The 23266-nt window shown below is 43.6% G+C and overlaps 1 protein-coding gene across 2 annotated transcripts in view; it reads right to left on the minus strand.

The window, feature by feature from the left end:
• MLLT6 (MLLT6, PHD finger containing) overlaps positions 1-23266 on the minus strand; it is a 348373-nt gene that overhangs the window by 306811 nt on the left and 18296 nt on the right. For both annotated transcript variants that reach the window (XM_077459374.1, XM_077459376.1), the window contains exon 2: positions 15290-15369. In XM_077459374.1, the coding sequence (XP_077315500.1) occupies positions 15290-15369 (80 nt within the window). The remainder of the gene's footprint in view (positions 1-15289; positions 15370-23266) is intronic.

The following is a 23266-nucleotide window of genomic DNA, read 5'->3' on the forward strand; positions in this document are numbered from 1 at the left end:
ATAATTCTAGCAGTAGACCTCCTCTGTAACGCTAACCTGGTAACCGTAAAAAATTTTTAAAGCGTCGCCTATTGAGATTTTTAGGTACCGTACTTTGTTGTCAATCTACAAGTGCGCGCAATTATAAAGTGTGACATGTTTGGTATCTATTTACTCGGCGTAACATTATCTTTCACATTTCGCAAAAAAATTGGGCTAATTTTACTGTTTTGTTTTTTTTTTATTCATGAAAGTGTCCCTTTTCCCAAAAAGTTGCGTTTAAAACACCACTGCGCAAATACCGTGTGACATAAAATATTGCAACAATCACCGTTTTATTCTCTAGAGCCTCTGCTAAAAAAATATATATAATGTTTGGGGGTTCCAAGTAATTTCCTAGCAAAAAATATGGATTTTAACTTGTAAACACCAAATTCCAAAAATAGGCTTAGTCATGAAAGGGATAATATATATATATATATATATAATTTTATATAAAAAAAAATCTTTTTTTATTTAGTTATGTATTTTTTACTAGTAATGACTTTGATCAGCGACTTCTAGCGGGGATATCGGACACAAACTGACACTTTTGACATTTTTTTTGGGAACCAGCGACACCAATTCAGTGATCAGTGCTAAGAATATGCACCGTCATTGTACTAATGACACTGGCTGGGAAGCGGTCAACATCAGGGCCTATCAAAGGGTTAACCGTGTGCCTAGCCTGTGTTGTTTTTTTACAGTGTGGAAGACATGGATCCATGTCCCTGCTTTGCAGAGACATAGGATCCATGCATTCCCTCCTGTCAGAAAGACAATCTTGCCTCTCTGCAATCACAGCTGGAGAGAGCCCCCGGCAGCATGCATTCGCACCCCCTATCTGGAAGTGCAGGATCACACATAAACTAATATTTTATATAATATATATATATATATATATATATATATATATATATATATATATATATATATATATATATATATATATATATATATATATATATTTATATATTTACACACACACACACACGATCCGGGTTGGTCCGCCAGGTGCTTAATCCCCTTAAGGGCAGAACCTCATTTACTGGTTTAAAACTGTTTTTTGCTAGAAAATTACTTATAACCCCTAAACATAATATATTTTTTTTTTAAAACACCCTAGAGAATAAAATGGTGCTTGTTTGCAATATTTTCTGTCAAACCGTATTTGTGCAGCGGTCTTACAAGCACACTTTTTTTTTTAAATACACCTTTTTTTTTTTTTAATTAAAAAAATAAGACAGGAGCAAAAGCCCAATTTTTTTATATTATGAAAGATGATGTTACATCGAGTAAATTGATGCCTAACATGTTACGCATGTGAAAACTCCCATGTGTGGTTTGAACACCATTTACATCACGTATGCGTTTACTTCTGCACGCAAGCTCAGCGAGGCGCTTCTTATTTGACTTGTTATTCTTTATTTTAACACTTTTTTTTGTTAGTGTGGGATTAGTAGGGGGTCACTGACCTTCCAAAATGTAAAAAAAACAAAAAAAAACAAAAACTTTTTGACGGAAAGGGATTTTTGTTCTACATTGCTTTAAAAGGAACTGTCTAATAAGCAAAGTGGATTCATCGACTATAAAATGTTGCCACCTTGATGACCTAATGTAGACAGAGATTTAAAGCAAGGCTATAGACAGACATTCAAATATTTACATATTCCCAAAAAGCAGTACATGACCTTTTAACCACTTGCCACCCCCCCAAAATACATGTACTGCAGCAGGTCGGCTCTATTGTGCGATTTCATGCAATAGCTACTAGGGGGCACGATCGCATGCTGATTGGACAGTGGGGGAGCCAATAAGCAGGTCCAGCGGACCCGATGTGCGTTGGCCACCCGGCAGAATGGCAGTTTGCTTGTGTAAACAAGGCAGATTGCTGTTCTGAGAGGGGAGAAGATAAAGATCTTGTGTTCCTGATAAGCAGGAAGACTGATCTTGGTCTTCCCCCAGTCAGAACAACACCTACAGTTAGCAATCCCCTCCTAAGGACACATTTAACCCACGTTGCCCTCCGGTGCTTCTATAGACTCAACTGTGCGATTGGCGAGCCAGAGAAACTATCCGCTGATAGAGATTTTCGACTGACCAGATGGTCCCCAGAGTCTCTAGGGTCGTTCGGAGGCCGGGCGCGATGGGACGCTGCCTCGGCTGGTAAGCCAGGATCGTTTGTTTTTTTTTGTTTTGTTTTTTTTGTTTGTTTGTTTTTTTTATTTCAGGCTTCCCAGCCTAGAGGTGAGATCTGGGGACTTATTGACCCCAGATCTCACTGTAAAGACCTGTCATGCCATATTCCTATTACAAGGAATGTTTACATTCCTTGTAATAGGAATAAAAGTGATTTAAAAAAAAATTTTAAAAAGAGAGCATCGAACTAGAAAATTATTTATTTTTATTTTTATTGTTTTAATGCTTCCCATGCTCGCTCACAGAAGCGAACACATACATAAGTCACGCCCGCATATGAAAACTGTATTCAAACCACACCATGAGTTATTGGCGTGAACGTTAGATCGAGAGCAATAATTTTTCAACACATGGAACCTTTAAATATATTTAAAGCGTTGCCTATGGGGATTTTCAAGTACCGAAGACCAAAGAGCTATCCAAGTATGTCAGGGAAAAGATTGTAGACGTACACAAGGCTGGTGTGATTATTCGCAAATGGAAGAAACACAAAATAACTGTCAATCTCTCTCGTTCTGGGGCCGTGCAAGATCTCGTGAGGTGAGAACGGTGAGGAATCAGCCCAGAACTACAAAGGAGAATCTTGTCAATGATTTTCAAGGCAGGTGGGACCATAGGTCACCAAGGAAACAATTGTTAACACACTACGCAGTGAAGGACTGAAATCCTGCAGTGCCCGCAAGGTCCCCCTGCTCAATAAAACACATGTACAGGCTTGTCTGAAGTCTGCTAATGAACATCTGATTGATTCAGAGGAGAACTGGGTGAAAGTGTTATGGGCAGATGAGACCAAAATCAAGCTCTTTGACATGAACTCAATTCACCGTGTTTGGAGGAGGAGGAGGAGGAATGCTGCCTATGACCCCAAGTGTGTAAACCTGGTGGCCAACTACAAGAAACATCTAACCTCCGATTGCCAACAAGGGTTTTGCCACCATGTACCAAGTCACAAACTAAGTCATGATTTGCGAAGGGGTCAAAATACCGATTTCACTCATTAAAATGCAAAATCAATTAATTAACTTTTTTGAAGTGCATTTTTCTGGATTTTTTTTGCTGTTATTCTCTCACTGTTAAAATAAACCTACCATTCAAATTATAGACTGATTAGAGCCTTGTCAGTGAACAAACATACATAATCATCAGGGGATCAAATCCTTTTTCCCCCTCACTGTAGTTCGGGTGGTGATCAAGATGCTGAGCCGTACAGACACTATACTAGTAATGTCCATCCCAGTGATGACATCTGGGCAGATTTACAGGGATGACGTCATTACACTACACCTGTCAGGGTGCTGGATGCTGGATTTGTGATATACTTTGACTTTTCTTCCTATGCGATTAGATGTCTAGTTTTCAATAAATTTGTTTTTGGTAAGCAGCTTAATTTCCCTCTTGGTGTGCACAGCGGAAGATTTTAGGCACAGGAACACTTTGGGTGCGTTACATCCACTTGACAGCAACTTTTCACACCAAACTTTCTTAGGCTTTGTTTACCTGCACATTTCTTTATGAACTTTCATTTATTTATCCATAGTGTTGGTTGCTGATAGTAAATAAATCAATCAATTGAAATTCATATATTATTTATGAATTGAGAGAATCACAAATATTCAGCTGGTGTCAAAGGGGAATCTCAGCCCCTCCTGCCACTCTCCCTAGATTGAGAAAATGTGAGAAAGGGTATTGTAGGATTAGAATTTTAACAAAATAGACACACAGTGTTTTGTATCTTACTAAAACAGGGGGGATGCAAGTTATTGAGGATTATGACTTTACAACTACTTTAATCCTTACTATATGTGGAAGGAAAAAATCCAAATGCAGCGAAAATAAGACTACCACACAGTGTCCACACTATCTTTTGAAATAGTTTTTATTGTTATTTTTGTTTGTTTTTTGTTATTATAAACAAAAGGTCTCATTATAGGCAAATGGTTTACAGTAGTTTCCCAGAGAATGATACATGCCTCCTTTGGCGTAACATCAAAAATTCTGTTATCTGCTTCTTGTTCTATAGAACAATTATACCCCTACAGTAAAACCTGAATCTTACTCAAGCAGGGTGTAAAAAAAAATCCTGATGTACAGTGCCTTGAAAACATTCATACCCCTTTCCATTTTCCACATTTTGTACCGTTACAACCAAAAAAAGGTAAATAAATTATATTGGGATTATATATGATAAACCAACACAATGTGGCACATAATTGTGAAGTGGAAGGAAAGCGATAAATGGTTTTCAACATTTTTTTTATACAAATATGTGAAAAGTGTGGCATGCATCTGTATTTAGCCCCCCTGGGTCAATACTTTGTAGAACCACCTTTCGATGCAATTACAGCTGCAAGTCTTTTTGGGTATGTCTCCATCAGTTTTACACATCTAGAGTGTGACAAGCTCTGTCAGGTTGGAAGGAGAGCGTCTGAACAGCATTTTAAAGTCTTGCCACAGATTCTCAATTGGATTTAGGTCTGGACTTTGATTGGGCCATTCTTACACATGAATATGCTTTGATCTAAACCATTCCATTGCAGCTCTGGCTGTATGTTTAGGGTCATTGTCCTGCTGGAAGGTGAAACTCCGCCCCAGTCTCAAATCTTTTGCAGACTCCAACAGGTTTTCTTCTAAGAATGCCCTGTATTTGGCTCCATTCATCTTTCCTTCAACTCTGACCAGCTTCCCTGTCCCTGCTGAAGAAAATCTTCCCCACAACATGATTCTACCACCACATTTCAAAGTGGGGATGGTATGTTTAGGGTGATGTACAGTGTTAGTTTTCCACCACACATAGCAATTTGCTTTTAGGCCAAAAAGTAAAATTTTGGTCTCATCTGACCAGCGCACTTTCACGTTTACTGTGTCCCCCACATGGTTTCTTGCAAATTGCAAATGGGGTTTCTTATGGCTTTCTTTCAACAATGGCTTTCTTCTTGCCACTCTTCCATAAAGGCCAGATTTGTGGAGTGCACGACTAATAGTTGTCCTTTGGACAGATTTTCCCACCTGAGCTGTGGACCTCTGCAGATCCTCCAGAGCTACCATGGACCTCTTGTCTGCCTCTCCGATTAATGCTCTCCTTGCACGGACATATCTTGGTAGGTCTGTAGTTGTAATAGGACTTCCACCTCTAGTCTCACTGCCACTTACCGACTCATTGTGATCTCTCGTAATAGGAGATCATAGCGAGCCGGTAAGCGGCAATGAGACTAGAGGTGGAAGACCTCTTTCTGCACATCACTTTTCCTTTGGTGCACTGAGATAGATTGTCACGGACTTCATAACCTATTATAATTTATTCACATTTTGTTTCCAAGCACAGCTTATTTTAGAATATAGTGTTTGTCACAGGAAGTTGCTGTTCCTTTTCATGCATTGTTAAATTTATGACAGCGCAGTAATATTTTCCTTTTTACAGGTTTGTAGTTGTGCCATAGTTTACATTTCCAAATGAGGGATTGAACAGTGCTCTGTGAGATGTTCAAAGCTTGGGAATCTTTTTTTTATAACCTAACCCTGCTTTAAACTTCTCCACAATGTTATCCCTGACCTGTCTGGTGTGTTCCTTGGCCTTCATGATGCTATTTGTTCACTAAGGTTCTCTAAGAAACCTCTGAGGGCTTCACAGAACAGCTGTATTTCTAAAAATTAAATTACACACAGGTGGACTCTATTTACCAGTTATGTGATTTCTGAAGGCAATCGGTTCCACTAGATTTTAGTTAGGGGTATTAGAGTAAAGGGGGCTGAATACAAATGCATGCCAGACTTTTCAGATATTTATTTGTAAAGAAATTTGAAAACCCTTTATCATTTTCTTTCCAATTCACAATGTGCCACTTTGTTTAATAAAATCCCAATAAAATACATTTATGTTTTTGGTTGTAACATTTAACAGAAAAGGCTGACAAAAACACAAAATTGTTTTCTAGTAGGTCTCAGTACCTCTTCCAATGGTCGACCTAACAGAGCTCGCCAGAGGAACTTTGAGGGTTGTCCGAATTAAAGAATAAAGTTATAACTCGGATGCATAACCTCTTTAAACTTTTGGACATGTCTACCATATGTGATATTCTGTTATCTCCTGTCCACATTCTCTGAAATGTTTAAAGGGAGACACCTGGAACAGAAGAAGCTACTACTGTAGGTACCATATACCATCTTAGAAGTATTTTATAGTGGACTTTAATAACATAGGTTTTGGGGATTTAGATGTTCCACTTTGCAGGGTATAGGTCTTCATCCAAATCCTGTTCCCACCTAAACATATATTTTTCTGAATTTGAGTTAGGCACAGCATACTGTATATTGCAGAAAATGTGACCAGGTATCTTGTTAATATTTTTGAATATATGTTCTATTGACATCATAGTTGCTAAATCAGAGAGGTGTTCTAATGCCTGCAAGAAATGGGTTATCTGTATATACCAATAAGCCTCTGCAATTGGTAGCTGATGTTTTTCTTCTAAAAATTTGTTTTGACGTGATACAAAAATAGACAAAAAAAAAACACTGTTATTTGACTGCCACAAAAAACACCCTAGGAGTTAGACCTGTGGTGAAGGCTGGATTGTTTAATATTGGAGCTTTAGGGCTATAGGGAGATTTAAATTTATGGACTGTACACAGATCCCAAAGGTTTAAGGAGAATGATGATGATGATGATGATGATGATGTCCATAGAATTGTAGGTCTATCTTTATGCGGCATCTACATAACATAATTAATCCACTTTGGGGTACAAGTAGAGGATTCTATAGACATCCATGCTGGTTTCAACTGTAGCAAGTGAAATTTAATTAGATGAGACAGTTGGCATCTTGTTTTGGAAAACTTCAAGATCATGACCCAAAAGCTCAATTGGTAAAGTCCAAAATAAATATAAAATTCTAAGTAAGATATGCATTTTCACAGAAAATATCCTGACAAACTATGATGGTGGGTTATCCCTTCCCATCGGTCTAGGTCCCCGGATAATGATGGCTACTTGTTCTGATATGTTTGGAGCGAGGATTTGAGAATTCTGAAGTTATATTAAAAGGCTCTTTTTCTTTCCCTGAAATATAAAAAAAAAAAATGGAGACAAAGGATATCTGCTCCTTCTCTTCTGTGTGCCACCAAAGGAAGCCGCTTTCTATGGTGGAACACGTGCAGGCTTTCTCCTAAGCGCGCGCGCGCGTGTGTGTGTGTGTGTGTGTTGATACGCACAGCACGGTTCAGCCCCCTTCATTCCTCACAGGATTTGATTGACAGCAGTAGGAGCCAAGGGCTCCCATCGCTCTCACTGAAACCTGTGCGGAAAGAAAAAAAACAGAAAGCAGTGCGGATTCACGATATGATTTAGACAAGTATAAAAAGGGGGGGGGGGGGGGGTTAATACACCTACTGGGATATTTTTTACCTTCATGCAAGGAACGAAAAAATAGAATTTTTTGTACTCACCATAAAATCCTTTTCTCTGTAATTCACTGACCGACACAGCTCCTCTCTGTAACAAATGGGTTGTTAGCCTCATCACTAGGAGAATAATAGGCATAGTTGTAATACAACACTCAGAATTCTTAGTTCCGCCCAGGGGGCGGTCCCTTGGGCTACAACCCTCCACCCTGCCATGCAGTCATCAGTACGTCAACAAGCAGTATTACGCAACGATAAAAAGGAGAGGCAGGTGCTGTGTCAGTCGGTGAATTACAGAGAAAAGGATTTTACGGCGAGTACAAAAAAAATCCCATCTTCTCTTATATTCACCGACCGACACAGCTCCTCTCTTAGCCATTGGGACATTCCCAAGTAGTGCCAAACGAGGGGTGGGAAAACAGCAGAAAAACTTCCTCCACCATGGCAAGTGGGAACTAGTGAAACTTTACCCACAAAAAACAGTGCGTGGAAAACCACCACAAAAAAAAAAAAAAAAAAAAAAAAAAAAAAAAAAACAGGGTATCCCCAACAAGAGTGATCACCCAAGACTACACCAAACTGCGGAAGTAATGCAACAGTGCATTAACATAACAGTACTGTGTTTTTAATCGAAAAACCAGAAAAAAAAAAAAATATATATATATATATATATATATATATATATATATATAGCATATTCAATTGCAACTACACGGCCATCTGCAAAACATTGTGACCAAAACAGGCATCAGCCGATGCGCTGACGTCTACCTTGTAGAACTTGGTAAACGTGTGGACAGACGACCAGGTCGCCGCTTTATACACCTGAGCGGAAGGCCCAAGACATTCCGATTGCCCTTGTGGAGTGGGCCGTGACCGGAAAAGGGGGGCACCTGCCCCTTCAAGGCGTAGGCTTGTACTACAATCTGTCTGATCCACCTGGAAATGGTGGCCGACAAGACCGCCATGCCTTTCTTTGGACCAGCCACTGACACAAACAGTGAGCCTGACTTCCGAAAGCGAGCCGTGGCAGACAAACACACCTTAAGAGCCTGAACCACATCCAGAGTGTGAAGGGCCACTTCCTTAGGGTGCTTCGGCTTAGGACACAGAGATGGCAATACAATGTCCTCATTGATATGAAAAGCCGAGACCACTTTTCGGTAGAAAAAAAGACGGTTGTGGACGCAACACCACCTTATCCTTGTGGATAACCAGATAGGACGACTTGCAAGACAAGGCCGCCAGTTCTGAAACCCACCTGGCCGATCTGATGGCCACTAGGAAGACCACTTTCTGGGAAAGAGTCAACAGGGGACTCTCCCTGATGTTTTCAAATGGCGGTTTTTGAAGCGTCGACAACACCAGGTTCAGATCCCAAGGGGGTAACGGTGGATGCACCGGAGGGACTACATGTCGTACCCCTTGAACAAGAAGGTACTCACTAAGGAGTAAGATGCCAGGGGTCGCTGAAAAAAAAAAAGACAGCTAAGGCTGAAATCTGCCCTTTAATGGTGCCGGTTCCTCAACACCTGGCTCTCAATAGCCATGCCGTTAAAGCCAGTGATGGTAAAGTAGGATGGAGAATTGGACCTTGAGACAGAAGGTCCTCTCGCGGCGGCAGACGCCAGGGAGCGTCTGCCACCAGACGCACTAGGTCTGCGTACCAAGGACGCCGAGGCCAATCTGGGGCAACCAGTATCACTGGGATCCCCTCGGCTTCCACTCTGCAAAGCAGACGTGGTAAGTTTCAGTGGAGGACATCTGACGCGTCTGCCCACGGATCTCTTGTCCTGGACACGAATCTCGGCACCTTCCGATTGAGACAGGAGGCCAGAAGATCTGCCTCTGGTGTGCCCCACCACAGGCACAGTAGCCTGTACACCTCCAGATGCAACGCCCATTCTCCTGGTTCCAGCATCCGATGACTTAGATAGTCCGCCTGCCAGTTCTCCATACCAGTGATGTAAATGACCGACAGGGCCGGTACATGTCGCTCTGCCCACCGAAGTATGTGAGCCGAGCCTCTTGTTCCTCCTTGGTGATTGACATATGCCACAGCAGTTGCATTGTCTGACTGGATCCTGATCGGACGCCCTTGCAGTCTCATTGACCATGTGAAGAGGCATAGCCTGATCACTCTCAGTTCTAGCAGATTGATTGGCAACGTGGATTCCTCTGTCGACCAGAGGCCTTGAGTCGACAGAACTCCAATCACTCCACCCCAGCCAAATAGGCTGGAGTCCGTTGTGATCACCGTCCATTTCAGAGGTAGGAAAGACTTCCCGGACTGAAGCACCGGGGACCTCAGCCACCAGATCAGGGAACCCCTGACTAACTGGCTCACCTGGATCTGCTGATCCAGAGACAACGGAGGTCTGTCCCACTTTGTCAAGATCTCCTTCTGCAGGACTCAGGTGTGGAACTCGGCATATGGTCCTGCCTAGAAGGAGGCCAACATGAGTCCCAGTACTCGCACGCAAAAGCGCAGCGACGACCACGTGTGGTTTTACCGTGGCTCTGAGAGTCTGCAGCATGTCTGAAGGGAGAAACACTCTCGCTTCCCTGGAGTCCAGCAGCAAGCCTAGGTACTCCAAACGGTGAGTCGGTACTATCACTGACTTTTTTAGGTTCAACAGCTACCCAATTTCTTGCAGGGTCTGCATGGTGATCGCCACATCCTCTTCTAACTCTGAGGCAGAAGAAGCTCTCAGGAGGAGATCGTCTAGGTAACCCATGATCGCGATCCCGCGTTGCCGTAGCAACGCCAACACAGGAGCCGATGACATGGTAAAGACTCGGGGGGCTGATGCCAAACCAAAAGGGAGAGCCACAAACTGGCAGTGGGCTTCCCTGACTGCAATCGCAGAAACTTTTGATGCCGGAAGCAGATGAGTATGTGCAGGTACGCATCCTGGATGTCTAAGGACGCCAGGGAGTCCCCTTGATGGATTGCAACTACTGAGCGAACTGATTCCACTCTGAACCTCTGCACTTTCACAAAGTGATTCAGGGCTTTTAATCCAAGATTTGGCGTCCCCTACTGCCCCCAAGTGGGCCTCCCGGTGAGCCGGGAGAATGGGTATGATGGGAGGGAAGGAATCGGTTTTGTGGCCAAGAGAGGAAATCTATCTTGTAGCTGTAGGAAATCAGATCGCAGACCCATTGGTCAGACAGTCAAAAGAACCACCGGGCTGCCAATTCCCAAAAGTGACCCCCCACCCAAGTCATGGGTGGGGGCAAACCTTCATGCGATAGCACTTTTGTTCACAGGCTTGTTAGGCTTGCGGTTCTAGGGACGTTTCTGCCCTTCCGTGGTCGTCCTGACGGGCTGGGGACGTTTAGCCGAAGCTCCGGTCGGATGAAAAAGCCGTTTGTGAGCGGAAAAAAACGGCCCTTTCCGACAAGGCGTCCAAGGACACTGCACATTCTGCAGGCGAACCGGTTGCAAGTGCCTGGAATTCGGGGGAAGAAACACCAGTTTCTGAAGCCATGCTGACCCTACCCCGTCTGCCACCCGAAGGGGACTTAGGACAGTGACTGTCCCACCCTTCTTACTGCTGCTGGCTGAGGGGCTCTTTCCCGCAAGACTCACCACCCTGAAGGGTTCTGCGCTATCCAGCAAGAAATGCCTGTGGTCTCTGTTGGCTCCCAGGTGCAGAGGGATCTGCTCTGGCAGTGGAAGCTGCTGCTAATGGCACTGAAACCACTCTGCAATGTGCTCAGGCTCAAAGGAAATGGCTGCCCAGTGTCCAGTATAAGAAAATAAAACACTGGGAAAATGGCCACCAGAGCACAGGGACACATGCCCCACAGGTGAGAGCCCCTGCACAGACAGATAGACAGACACACACACACACACACACACCGCTCAGCAGCCACATGCAGCATCTGCCACAGGGAGGGGGGGATGGAAGAGAGGGACAGGGAGAGAAGAGAGGGATGTGAGGGACCCCCGAATCGACCTCCCTAGGGAATGCCCAGCTGCTCGGCCCCACCGATGCAGGGAGAGCTGTACTTACCAGTCCTGAAGAGCTGGGAGACATTCCATTACAGACCTACTCTCTAATCAGTACAGGGTGGCTGCTGGCCTCGACACACTGACGCAGACATCAGTAGCCCGGTCATACGTGCGTCCCGGAGCATAAAAGCCCACGACCACCTCTGGAGCTGAGGTTTCTTCGTGTCCGACCCAGCGCGGAGCTCTAGTCTGCACGTGCTCGATGGCCAGGCTGGGGAGACTACAAAGGATAAAGGGTATCCAGCCTGTCATCCAGCTGGCTGTTGATAGCAGATCACAGGATCATCATCTTGTGCAAAAAGCCAAGCTTCTGCAGAAAAAAAAAAAAAAAAGACAGACCGATGGGCCCCATCAGGGTTCCTAGGTCCTTCTCCTTCACTAGGCAAAATAAAACTGAGGCTGCAGTAGCATGCTGAGGTGTTGTTACCTTGAGCGGAACTAGAAAGTTTTATTATCACATGTTAACATGTCATGCCTAGTCTTCTCCTGAAGGTGGCATCACAACCCAATAGTCTAAAGAGAATAAGCTACGTCAGTCGGTGAATATAAGAGAAAAGGGGTTAATATAGTTTGAAAGTTAGGTTGGAACCCATTATTTCTTCAAGGTATAAAAAAAATTAAAATAAAGTATTCAAGCTATTGACCTCATGTACTTTAGGCACTTTTAACACTGTTAGGGGCGTCTGGGATTTTAAATTTCTGCCTCTAAATGCCCCTGCATATTAGCCTAAGTGACCATGCACACATAGGCATTTAGAAGAGTTTAAAAGCGGCTTGTTTAGAGGCAGAAAATAAACCCCATTGCCAGGGCATTCATGAGCAGCAGCATTTTGACAGAAAAAAACGATTAATTTCAAGAGCCAGAATAAAATTATTATTCTGACCAATGAAATTAATGTCCACTCGATTGACACGCCTAAATAAGTTAAACGCATTTACAAGAGTCAAGCTTTTTTTCTGCCAAAATGCTGCTGCCCGGAGGAAAGGCATCTAGAAGAAGAGCTTAACCAAGTGTCCAGTGTGCATGAGGCCATAAAGTCAATGGCCTTTTGGAAATCAAGGGAGAGAAGCATGCCAAATCTTTTACCTCTGTTTTCAGCATGAATAGCCAAAATAATATCTATAACCCTTCTCCTTTGGTCTAAAGGGGACAAACTTTGGATATATTAATCTACTCTCAAAACTAGAATTTAATCAATTTTAAGCTCGACTTTTATTAAAGCGATATAATGATAATTCCCACAATCATGATCTTCCCCGGTTTCAGGATGACATGAATATTTGCTACATTTTAATGAGGGGGTAAGTAATAAATCCTTCCGAATGCCATTGAAAAATGTACAGCAAGTGTCCACTATTTCTGTGCAGGACTCCATGAGACCACCAAGGCTGAGCAGCATAAGGTTGCAGACAGGTAGAGTATTCAGTCTTCTTTTGGAAAAACACAGTACTTCTATTGAACCGCAATGAGAGATCACAAAATTTCACATCAAGTTGGACCCGAGAAATAATGTACGTCAAAGGCTTTTTTTTGCTGTTCATTGTTTATGATCATGCGTAGTCAGTTTCTGATTTTTCTTATACGAAAATGGTACAAGTTAAAAACGAAAATCTTTGTTCATGTAAGAAAAAAAATTTGGAGTTTGTCCCTTCGGAAATTTTCGTTTGCAAAGTCTGAATCAGATGTTGAAAGTTGTGTACACACTATACCAAAATCGAACAAACATGCCTTGTACAGAATCTTAGAATCTTTGTTCTGATTTTCTCATCGTGTGTACCCCCAGACAAAAAAAATAAATAATAAATCGGAAGAAAATAAACAGAACCATATATAAAAATAAAATAAAAAAACCAACAGGCATTCTAATCCTTGCGCACTCTATTTAAAAATAATAAACAAAAAAAGGTTATGGCGTTTCTATTGAACCAGAACATTCTTAAAAGGGTAACTCCACTTTTGTGAAAAAACTATACCAAACGAAAAAAGATGGCATATACAATTGCTACACAGTCCATACTGTAATTCAATGTTAATAAAAATTACCTTTACAACCTGCAGCTGTTGTCATTTTATGCCAACCTGGAGGTCTCCTGTACTTAGCTGGTGTACAGAACTTCCCTAGAAATGTCATTTTCTGCTTGTGCGATTGGCTCACTTATTTCCCCAGAAGTTTGCACTCAGATACAAAAAAGATTTTAGGTTTCCTCTGCAATAGGAATTAGAATACATTATACAGTGAGGGAAAAAGTATTTTATTCCCTGCTGAGTTTGTACATTTGCCCACTGACGAAGAAACGATCAGTCTATAATATTAATGGTAGGTTTATTTTAACAATGAGAGACTAAATAACAAAAATATCCAGAAAAACGCATTTCAAAATAAAGTTATAAATGGATTTACATTTTATTGAGTGAAATAAGTATTTGATCCCCTATCAATTAGCAAGATTTCTGGCTCTCAGGTGTCTTCTATACAGGTAACAAACTGAGATTATGAGAGCTCTCTCAAACAGAGTGCTCCCAGTCTCAGCTTGCTACCTGTATAAAAGGACATCCATCCGCAGAAGCAATCAATCAAATCAGATTACAATCTCTCCACTATGGCCAAGACCAAAGAGCTGTAAGTTGGTGCAATTATTTGTGAATGGAATAAACACAAAATTAATTAAGTTTCAATGATCATGAGAACGGTGAGCAATCAGCCCAGAACTACACGGGAGAATGGTGTCAATGATCGCAAGGCAGCTGGGACCATAGTCACCAAGAAAACAACTGGTAACACACTATGCCATAAAGGACTGAAATCCTGCAGTGCCCGGAAGGTCCCCCTGCCCAAGAAAGCACATGTACAGGCCCGTCTGAAGTTTGCTAATGAACATCTCAATGATTCTGAGGATAACTGGGTGTTGTGGTCAGATGAGACCAAAAATCAAGCTCTTTGGCATCAACTCAACTTGCCATGTTTGGAGGAGGAATAATGCCGCCTATGACCCCTCTCAAAAATAATGCGTTTTTTTCAAAATTGAAGCGGTTTTGTTTATAGCGCAACAAATAAAAACCACAGAGGTGATCAAATACCACCAAAAGAACGCTCTATTTGTGGTAAAAAAAAAAAAAAAAAAAAAAAAGGGGATGTCAATTTTGTTTGGGAGCCATGTCAGGAAGGTGGTAAATTCTTCCAGGGGCCGATGTGGTTGAAAACCCTTACATATATCCAGTGAAGTGACAGTGATAAAACAAACCCTCCTACCTAAGTTGTACCCATTTATCTGTGACACTCTCTCCTCTCTAAAGCTTTTAAAAAACATAGTATTTTACACAGCAACTCTAAGCTCTGAAAACCAGGTGGCAGGGATCTGAAGTCTCACACTGCAGAGTTCAGGGAGAAAAGCTTTGAGCCCTGAATGGAGGGAAGGGACACACCCCTCCCCTTACAGTACACGGAACACACACAGCTGTGGCTGTCAATCACAGGCTGCGTGCTGCAGCCTCTCATCACCAGTTATCTCTTAGAGTATAGAAAAGCTGTTAAAAGGGATTCATGCAGAGACAGGTACACAGTAGATGATAAGCTTTGCTCATATTTCATGCCTGAGGCTTACAACCATTTTAAAGCCTGAATATATCAGTATTCATAAGGGTCACAAACTCACCACTCTGGCAGCTCGTTCTTGTGATTCGCATTTTCGGCAGAACCATGGTCCTGTGGGCACCTGCACAATCCCATAACATGCTGAAAGAAAGGATAAAGCGTTACAGGACTAAAAAGAAATGTAAAAGATGTGTATATGGCAGTGCACAGCAGCCCTTAAAGTTGATCTCCAGGTTTTAGTGAAGTTTAAATAAATACATTGTTTGGACCAATCTACTAACAGACACAGCAGCTACAGTTGTGCTCAAAAGGTTTACATACCCTGGCAGAATTTTTCTTGGCCATTTTTCAGAGAATATGAACAACACAAAAACATTTTTCTCTCGTGGTTAGTGTTTGGCTGAAGCCATTTATTATCAATCAACTCAACTGTGTTTCCTCTTTTTAAATCATAATGACAACAGAAACTACTCAAAATGGCCCTGATCAAAAGCTTATATACCTTGGCAATTTTTGCCTGATAACATGCTCACAAGTTGCCACAAAGGGATTAGAATGGTTATTAATGGTTGGTTCACACAGGGGCAACACGACTTTCAACACGACTTTGAGGCAACTTGGACACGACTTGAACACGACGGGGCGGCTTACAACACGACTTTAAGTCGCCCCAGGCCAGGCGACTTTTGCCGTGGCCAATCAGAGAATGTGCTCTCAAGGGGGGAACGCCAAAAAAAAAAAAAAAAAAAACGGCATGGGCTCTCCCTCCGAGAGCATACCAGGCCCTTAGGTCTGGTATGGATTTGAAGGGGAACCCCCTACGCCGAAAAAAAGCGGCGTGGGGGTCCCCCCCAGATCCATACCAGACACTTATCCGAGCACGCTACACAGCTGGCCAGGAAAGGGGGTGGGGACGAGCGAGCGCCCCCCCCCCCCCCCCCCTCCTGAGCCATACCATGCTGCATGCCCTCAACATGGGGGGATGCCTTGGGGAAGGGGGGGCCGCAAAGCACCTTGTCCCCATGTTGATGAGGACAAGGGCCTCTTCCCGACAACCCTGGCCGTTGGTTGTCGGGGTCTGCAGGCAGGGGGCTTATCGGAATCCGGGGGCCCCCTTTAATACCCCTACCCATTCACCTGTGAAAAAAATGTAAACAAAAAAAAAAAAAACACAACACACAAGGGTTAAAATAGTTTATTGGACAGCTCCGGGGGTCTTCTTCCATCTTCTGAGGTCTTCTCGCCGGACTCCTCCGCTATCTTCTGCTCTTTTGCCAGCTCTTTCACTAGTGGAAGAGCCCGGCTTTCTTCTTCGCCGCCATCTTCTTCTGACTTCGGGGGGTCTTGTCCCCCTCTTCGGTTCTTCTTGCCGCTGTCTTCTGTTCTTCTCTTCTGGAGATGTTGCCTCGTCGGTGTCTCCGGTCACAATGGCAGGGACACGGTATGCGTTGACTTATATTAGGGACATTACCGGATGATGTCCCCGCCCATTATGATGTCACAGTACCAGAGGATGCTGGGACTGTGACATCATAATGGGCGGGGACATCATCCGGTGATGTCCCTATATAAGTCCCCGCATGCTGCGTCCCTGCCATTGTGACCGGAGACAGAGACGAGGCAACATCTCCAGAACAGAAGACAGCGGCGACAGAAGACCGTGCCACCACTTGTAAGAGTAAAAGAAGGCGCAGTGGCCCGGCAAGAAGAGGGGGACAATACCCCCGAAGTCAGAAGAAGAGGGCGGCGGCGAAGAAGAAAGCCGGGCTCTTCCGCTAGTGAAAGAGCTAGCAAAAGAGCAGAAGATAGCGGAGGAGTCCGGCGAGAAGACCCCAAAAGACGGAAGAAGACCCCCGGAGCTGTGCAATAAACTATTTTAACCCTTGGGTGTTGTGTTTTTTTTTTTTTTTTTTACATTTTTTTCCACAGGTGAATGGGTAGGGGTACATTGTACCCCATACTAATTCACATAGGGTGGGAGGCCGGGATTCTTATTAAAGGGGGCCCCTGGATTCCGATAAGCCCCTCGCCCGCAGACCCCGACAACCAACGGCCAGGTTTGTCGGGAAGAGACCCTTGTCCTCATCAACATGGGGACAAGGTGCTTTGGGGTGGGGGGGCCACGCAGCCCCCCTTCCCCAAGGCACCCCCCCATGTTGAGGGCACGCGGCCTGGTACGGCTCAGGAGGGGGGGGGGCGCTCGCTCGTCCCCACCCCCCCTTTCCTGGCGGCCGGGTAGCATGCTCAGATAAGGGTCTGGTATGCATCTGGGGGGAACCCACGCCAAACCGTTTTTTCGGCGTAGGGGGTTCCCCTTCAAATCCATACCAGACCTAAGGGCCTGGTATGCTCTCGGAGGGGGAACCCACGCCAAATTTTTTTAATAAGTTTGGCGTGGAGTTCCCTTTTGAGAGCTGATAATTCTGTGAGAGTCGCCTCCGTATATACGGAGATCCAACTTGGAGGCGACCTCCATTGAAATCAATGGGTACCAGTCGCCTACAAGTTGGATTGAAGTAGTACAGGAACCTTTTCTGAAGTCGGAGCGACTTCAGTAGTGTGCATTAAGATGGCTCTCATTCACTTAAAATTGATTTCTACATGTTGTGCGACCTGAGGCGACTTGAAGTCGGATCTGAGTTGCCCCTGTGTGAATGGACCCTTAAGGTAACCATCCTCACCTGTGATCTGTTTGCTTGTAATTTAGTGTGTGTGTATAAAAGGTCAATGAGTGTCTGGACTCCTGACAGACCCTTGCATCTTTCATCCAGTGCTGCACTGACGTTTCTGGATTCTGAGTCATGGGGAAAGCAAAAGAATTGTCAAAAGGATCTGCAGGAAAAGGTAGTTGAACTGTACAAAACAGAAAAGGGATATAAAAAGATATCCAAGGAATTGAGAATGCCAATCAGCAGTGTTCAAACGCTAATCAAGAAGTGGAAAATAAGGGGTTCTGTCAAAACCAAACCACGGTCAGGTAGACCAATTAAAATTTCAGCCATAACTGCCAGGAAAATAGTTTGGGATGCAAAGAAAAACCCACAAATAACTTCAGGTGAAATATAGGACTCTTTGAAAACATGTGGTGTGGCTGTTTTAAGATGCACAATAAGGAGGCACTTGAAGAAAGATGGGCTGCATGGTCAAGTCGCCAGAAGAAAGCCATTACTACGCAAATGCCACAAAATATCCCACTTACAATATGCCAAACAGCCCAGAGACAAGCCTCAAACCTTCTGGCACCAAGCCACTTGGAGTGACGAGACCAAAATTGAGTCGTTTGGCCACAACCATAAACACTACATTTGGAGAGGAGTCAAAAAGGCCTATGATGAAAGGTACACCAGTAGTACTGTGAAACACGGAGAAGGATCGCTGATTGGGGATGCGTGAGCTACAAAAAGGCACAGGAAATTTGGTCAAACTTGATGACAAGATGAATGCAGTATGTTATCAAAAAAATACTGGAGGAACATTTGCATTCATCAGCCAGGAAGCTGCGCATGGAACGTACTTGGACATTACAACATGACAATGATCCATCATTGACTACAGCAGAATAAAGTGAAGGTTCTGGAGTGGCTATCTCAGTCTCCTGACTAAGGATGAGCTCCGGCGTGTTCGCACAGCCCACGTGCAGAGCCTGCCAGGAAGTCGGCACTGTGCTGCACCAATCACAGGCAGTGATCCCGATCTCTGCAACCGCACATCGGGATGATGTCTCACTGCCTGTGATTAGCGCCGCAGCACAGTGCTGACTTGCTGGCAGGCTCTGCTCGTGGGCTGTGCGAACACGCCGAAGCTCATCCTTACTCCTAACCTCAATATCATTGAGCCACTTTGGGGAGATCTCAACGTGCAGTTCATGCAAGACAGCCCAAGAATTTACAGCAACTGGAGGCTTTTTGCCAAGAGGAATGGGCAGCTTTACCATCTGAGAAGAGAAAGAGCCTCATCCACAAATGACTTCAAGCTGTCATTGATGTTAAAGTGGTAAATACATGGTATTAAGAACTGGGTTATGTAAACTTTTGATCAGGGTCATTTGGGTTTCTGTTGCTTTTTAAACTGTGTTTAAAAAGAGTAAACATAGTTGATAATAAATGGCTTCAGCCAAAACACTAACCATGAGTGAAAGAAAAGTTTTTGTGTTATCATTCATATTCTCTCAAAAATGGGCAAGAAATCATAAATTCTGCCAGGGTATGTAAACTTATAAGCAAAACTGTATGTGTGCTGCATAAAGCTGAGGCTACATACAGTAGCTACATACATTTCTGTGCTTCGGCAGCTGGACAGGAACTTCCCATCCCGCTCCCAAAACAAAATCAAGTCAGAGTGAGCGCTGCTCAGCCAGCCTTTCACAGGAAGCTTTGTATTCTATAAATAAAAACTTCCTCTGACTGGGTGAAACAGACTATGACTTCATCCACCCACCTCAGCCAATCAGAGGAAGCCTTGCATTCATTCACAGAACACAAAAGCAAAGATTTTCTTCCAGGAGTGGGATGGAAAGTTCCCATCCCACTGCAGGAAAACAGCGATGTATATTGTATGTACAGTAGCTGAGGCTACATACAGTTCAGTTTACACAGCTGCTGCATCTGTTAGTGAAGCAAACCAGTTTGGCCCAAATAAACTATTGAAACTTCACTAAAACCTGGAGATCAGAATTAATGACATTCTCAGGAATCAGCAATTAGTTAAGATGGCCAAACACAGTTAAAGGGGTTCTATAGGATCAAGGTTTTTTTTAACTTCATGCATTCTATGCAGCAATCATGCATTCTATGTAGCAGCCCCTTCTCTGTGCAGCAGCCCCCCTCCCCCAAAATACCTGAGCCCCAAGGCAATCCAACGATGTGCACAGGAGCCTTGGCTCTCTGGGGACTCTCGCTCCTCATTGGCTGAGACAGCAGTAGTAGCCACCATCTCCAGCTGCTGTGAATCAAAGCCAGTGAGCCAATGAGGAGAGAGAGGGGGCAGGGCCGAGCCAAGGCTCTGAATAAATGGACACACAGAGCATCGGCTTGGGAATGAGCCTGCTTGGGTACCCCCATTACGAGCTGCTTGCTCTGGGGGTGCTTGGCAGGAGTGAGGGACCAGGAGCGCCAGCGGGGGAGCCAAGAAGGGGAGGATCAGGATAACAGGTTTGTTGTTATTTTTTATTTCTTTTTAACCAATTCGCGCCAGTGCTATAGCCAAAAGACGGCTACAGAGTGGACGCTAACTGCCGGGAGGGCGTCCCTGGATGTCCTCCTGTATACTTCCCCTCTGTGCGCCACTGTGGGCGCGCATCGGGAAGTTCTGTTCTCGCTGTGTCCCTCGGACACAGCCAGTCACAGATCGCTGTAAACGCCCAATCACAGCGGCCCTTTACAGTGCAATTGGCATGTCCAATGAGAGGTGATCTCATATGTAAACATATGAGATCATCCCTCATCGCCGGCTCCCCTCCTCACACAGACAGCATGTGAGGAGGGAGAGATGAACCGCTGCAGCGATTAGTGTAAAAAAAAAAAAAAAAAAAAAAAAAAAGTGCCCATCTGTCCCCACTGCCACTTGTCCCCACTGCCATGTGTCATCAGTGTCACATAGTGCCATATGTCATCAGTGCCATCTGTGCCACCTATCATCAGTGCCACGTGCCATCTGTTATCAGTGTCATGTGTCATCAATGCCAGGTATCAGTGTCATGTGTCATCAATGCCAGGTATCAGTGCCATCTGTCAATGTCACGTATTAGTGGCATCTGTCATCAGTGCCACGTTGGTGTCACGTGTCATTGTCCTGGTGCTCCAGGGCCTTCAAAAGTGTAATAGGTAGTAAACAAGTTAGATGTGTAATTTATGCTCCTAGAACACGTGATGGTGCTCCCTGCATGTTGGGCCTCTCTATGTGGCCAGGCTGTGAAAAAGTCCCACACGTGGTATCGTAATACTCAGGAGGAGAATTTATTTTGGGCCATTATTTGTGGTATACACATGCCAAGTGAGAGGAGTAACCTATTAAAATGACAATTTTGTGGAAAAAAAAATAAAATAAAATAAAAACAATCTTCATTTTGCAAAGAATTGTGGGAAAAAAATTACATCAAAAAGCTCATCATTCCTCTTACTAAATACCTTGGAATGTCTACTTTCAAAAAAGGTGTCATTTGGGGGGTATTTGTACTTTCCTGGCTTGTTCGGGTCGCAAGAAATGAGATAGGCCACCAGTACATCAGATGTGATACATTTTTTATGATTTTCACCATCGTTTGTAGACTCTCTAACTTTCACAAAGACCAAATAATATCCACTAATTTGGGTTATTTTTACCAAAGATATGTAGCAGTTTGTGGGGAAAAAAAAAAAATCTTCATTTTTGCAAAGAATTGTGGGAAAAAAAAATGACAAAATCAAAAACCTCCCCATGCCTCTTACTAAATACCTTGAAATGTCTACTTTCAAAAAAGGGGTCATTTGGGGGGCATTTGTACTTTCCTGGCTTATTCGGGTCACAAGAAATGAGACCACCAGTACATCAGTTGTGATCATTTTTTTATGATTTGCACCACAGCTTGTAGACTGTCTTTCATACATGCGGACCGTATGTCCGTATTTCATCCATCCACTTGCGGATGAAATACAGACATGCATGCATTCCTATGGGATAGCGGGTGTCTGCGGATGTTCATCCGCAGACACCCGATATAGTCCGACTCCGCAATTGTTCAATTCTGCAGACGGAGGAAAATCCTATTTTTCTATCCATCTGCAGAGCAGATCGGATGAACACGGACAGACGGTCCTTGCTCATCCGATCCCCCATAGAGGAGAGCGGAGAGCTGACAGGGCGGTCCCTGCACAGTGTGCTGGGACCGCCCTGTTAGCAGCCGGCTCAGCGGGGACAACGGAGCGATCCCCGCTGAGCAAGCGGATCATCACTGATCCATCCTGTGTGAAAGGGGCCTAACTTTCACAAAGACCAAATAATATCCACTAATTTCGGTTATTTTTACCAAAGATATGTAGCAGTATAAATTGTGGCCAAAATGTATGAAGAAAAACTAATAATTTGCTAAATTTTATCACAGAAACAAAGAAAATGCGTTTTTTTTTTTTTCAAAATTTTCTGTACTTTTTCATTTATAGCGCAAAAAATAAAAAACCCAGGAGGTGATCAAATACCACCAAAAGAAAGCTCTATTTGTATGAAAAAAGGACAAAAAAAATCATTTGGGTACAGTGTTACATGACTGAGTAATTATCAAAGTGTGAGAGCGCTGAAAGCTGAAAATTGGTCTGGTCACGAGGGGGGTTTAAGTGCCCAGTTGTCAAGTGGTTAAAAATGATTGCCTTGAATATCACTTTAATCTAACAGACTCCTCCATCCACACCATACAGTACAAACAGACTAATCTCCCACTGCAGCTATTGTACCAGCAGCTGTTAGAACACCCGAACAGCAGCTACAGTGCCTTGCGAAAGTATTCGGCCCCCTTGAACTTTTCAACCTTTTGCCACATTTCAGGCTTCAAACAAAGATATAAAAATTTTATTTTTTGTGAAGAATCACCAACAAGTGGGACACAATTGTGAAGTGGAACGAAATCTATTGGATTTTTGAAACTTTTTTAACTAAAAAAAAAAAATGAAAAGTGGGGCGTGCAAAATTATTCGGCCGCTTTACTTTCAGTGCAGCAAACTCACTCCAGAAGTTCAGCGAGGATCTCTGAATGATCCAATGTTGTCCTAAATGACTGATGGTGATAAATATAATCCACCTGTGTGTAATCAAGTCTCTGTATAAATGCACCTGCTCTGTGATAGTCTCAGGGTTCTGTTGAAAGCGCAGAGAGCATCATGAAGACTAAGGAACACACCAGGCAGGTCTGTAATACTGTTGTGGAGAAGTTTAAAGCCGGATTTGGATACAAAAAGATTTCCCAAGCTTTAAACATCCCAAGGAGCACTGTGCAAGCGATCATTTTGAAATGGAAGGAGTATCAGACCACTGCAAATCTACCAAGACCTGGCCGTCCCTCTAAGCTTTC

The sequence above is a fragment of the Lithobates pipiens genome, unplaced genomic scaffold (assembly GCF_037356315.1).
Source record: "Lithobates pipiens isolate NorthernLeopardFrog02 unplaced genomic scaffold, aLitPip1_a1.2 Scaffold_28, whole genome shotgun sequence".
NCBI lineage: Eukaryota > Metazoa > Chordata > Amphibia > Anura > Ranidae > Lithobates > Lithobates pipiens.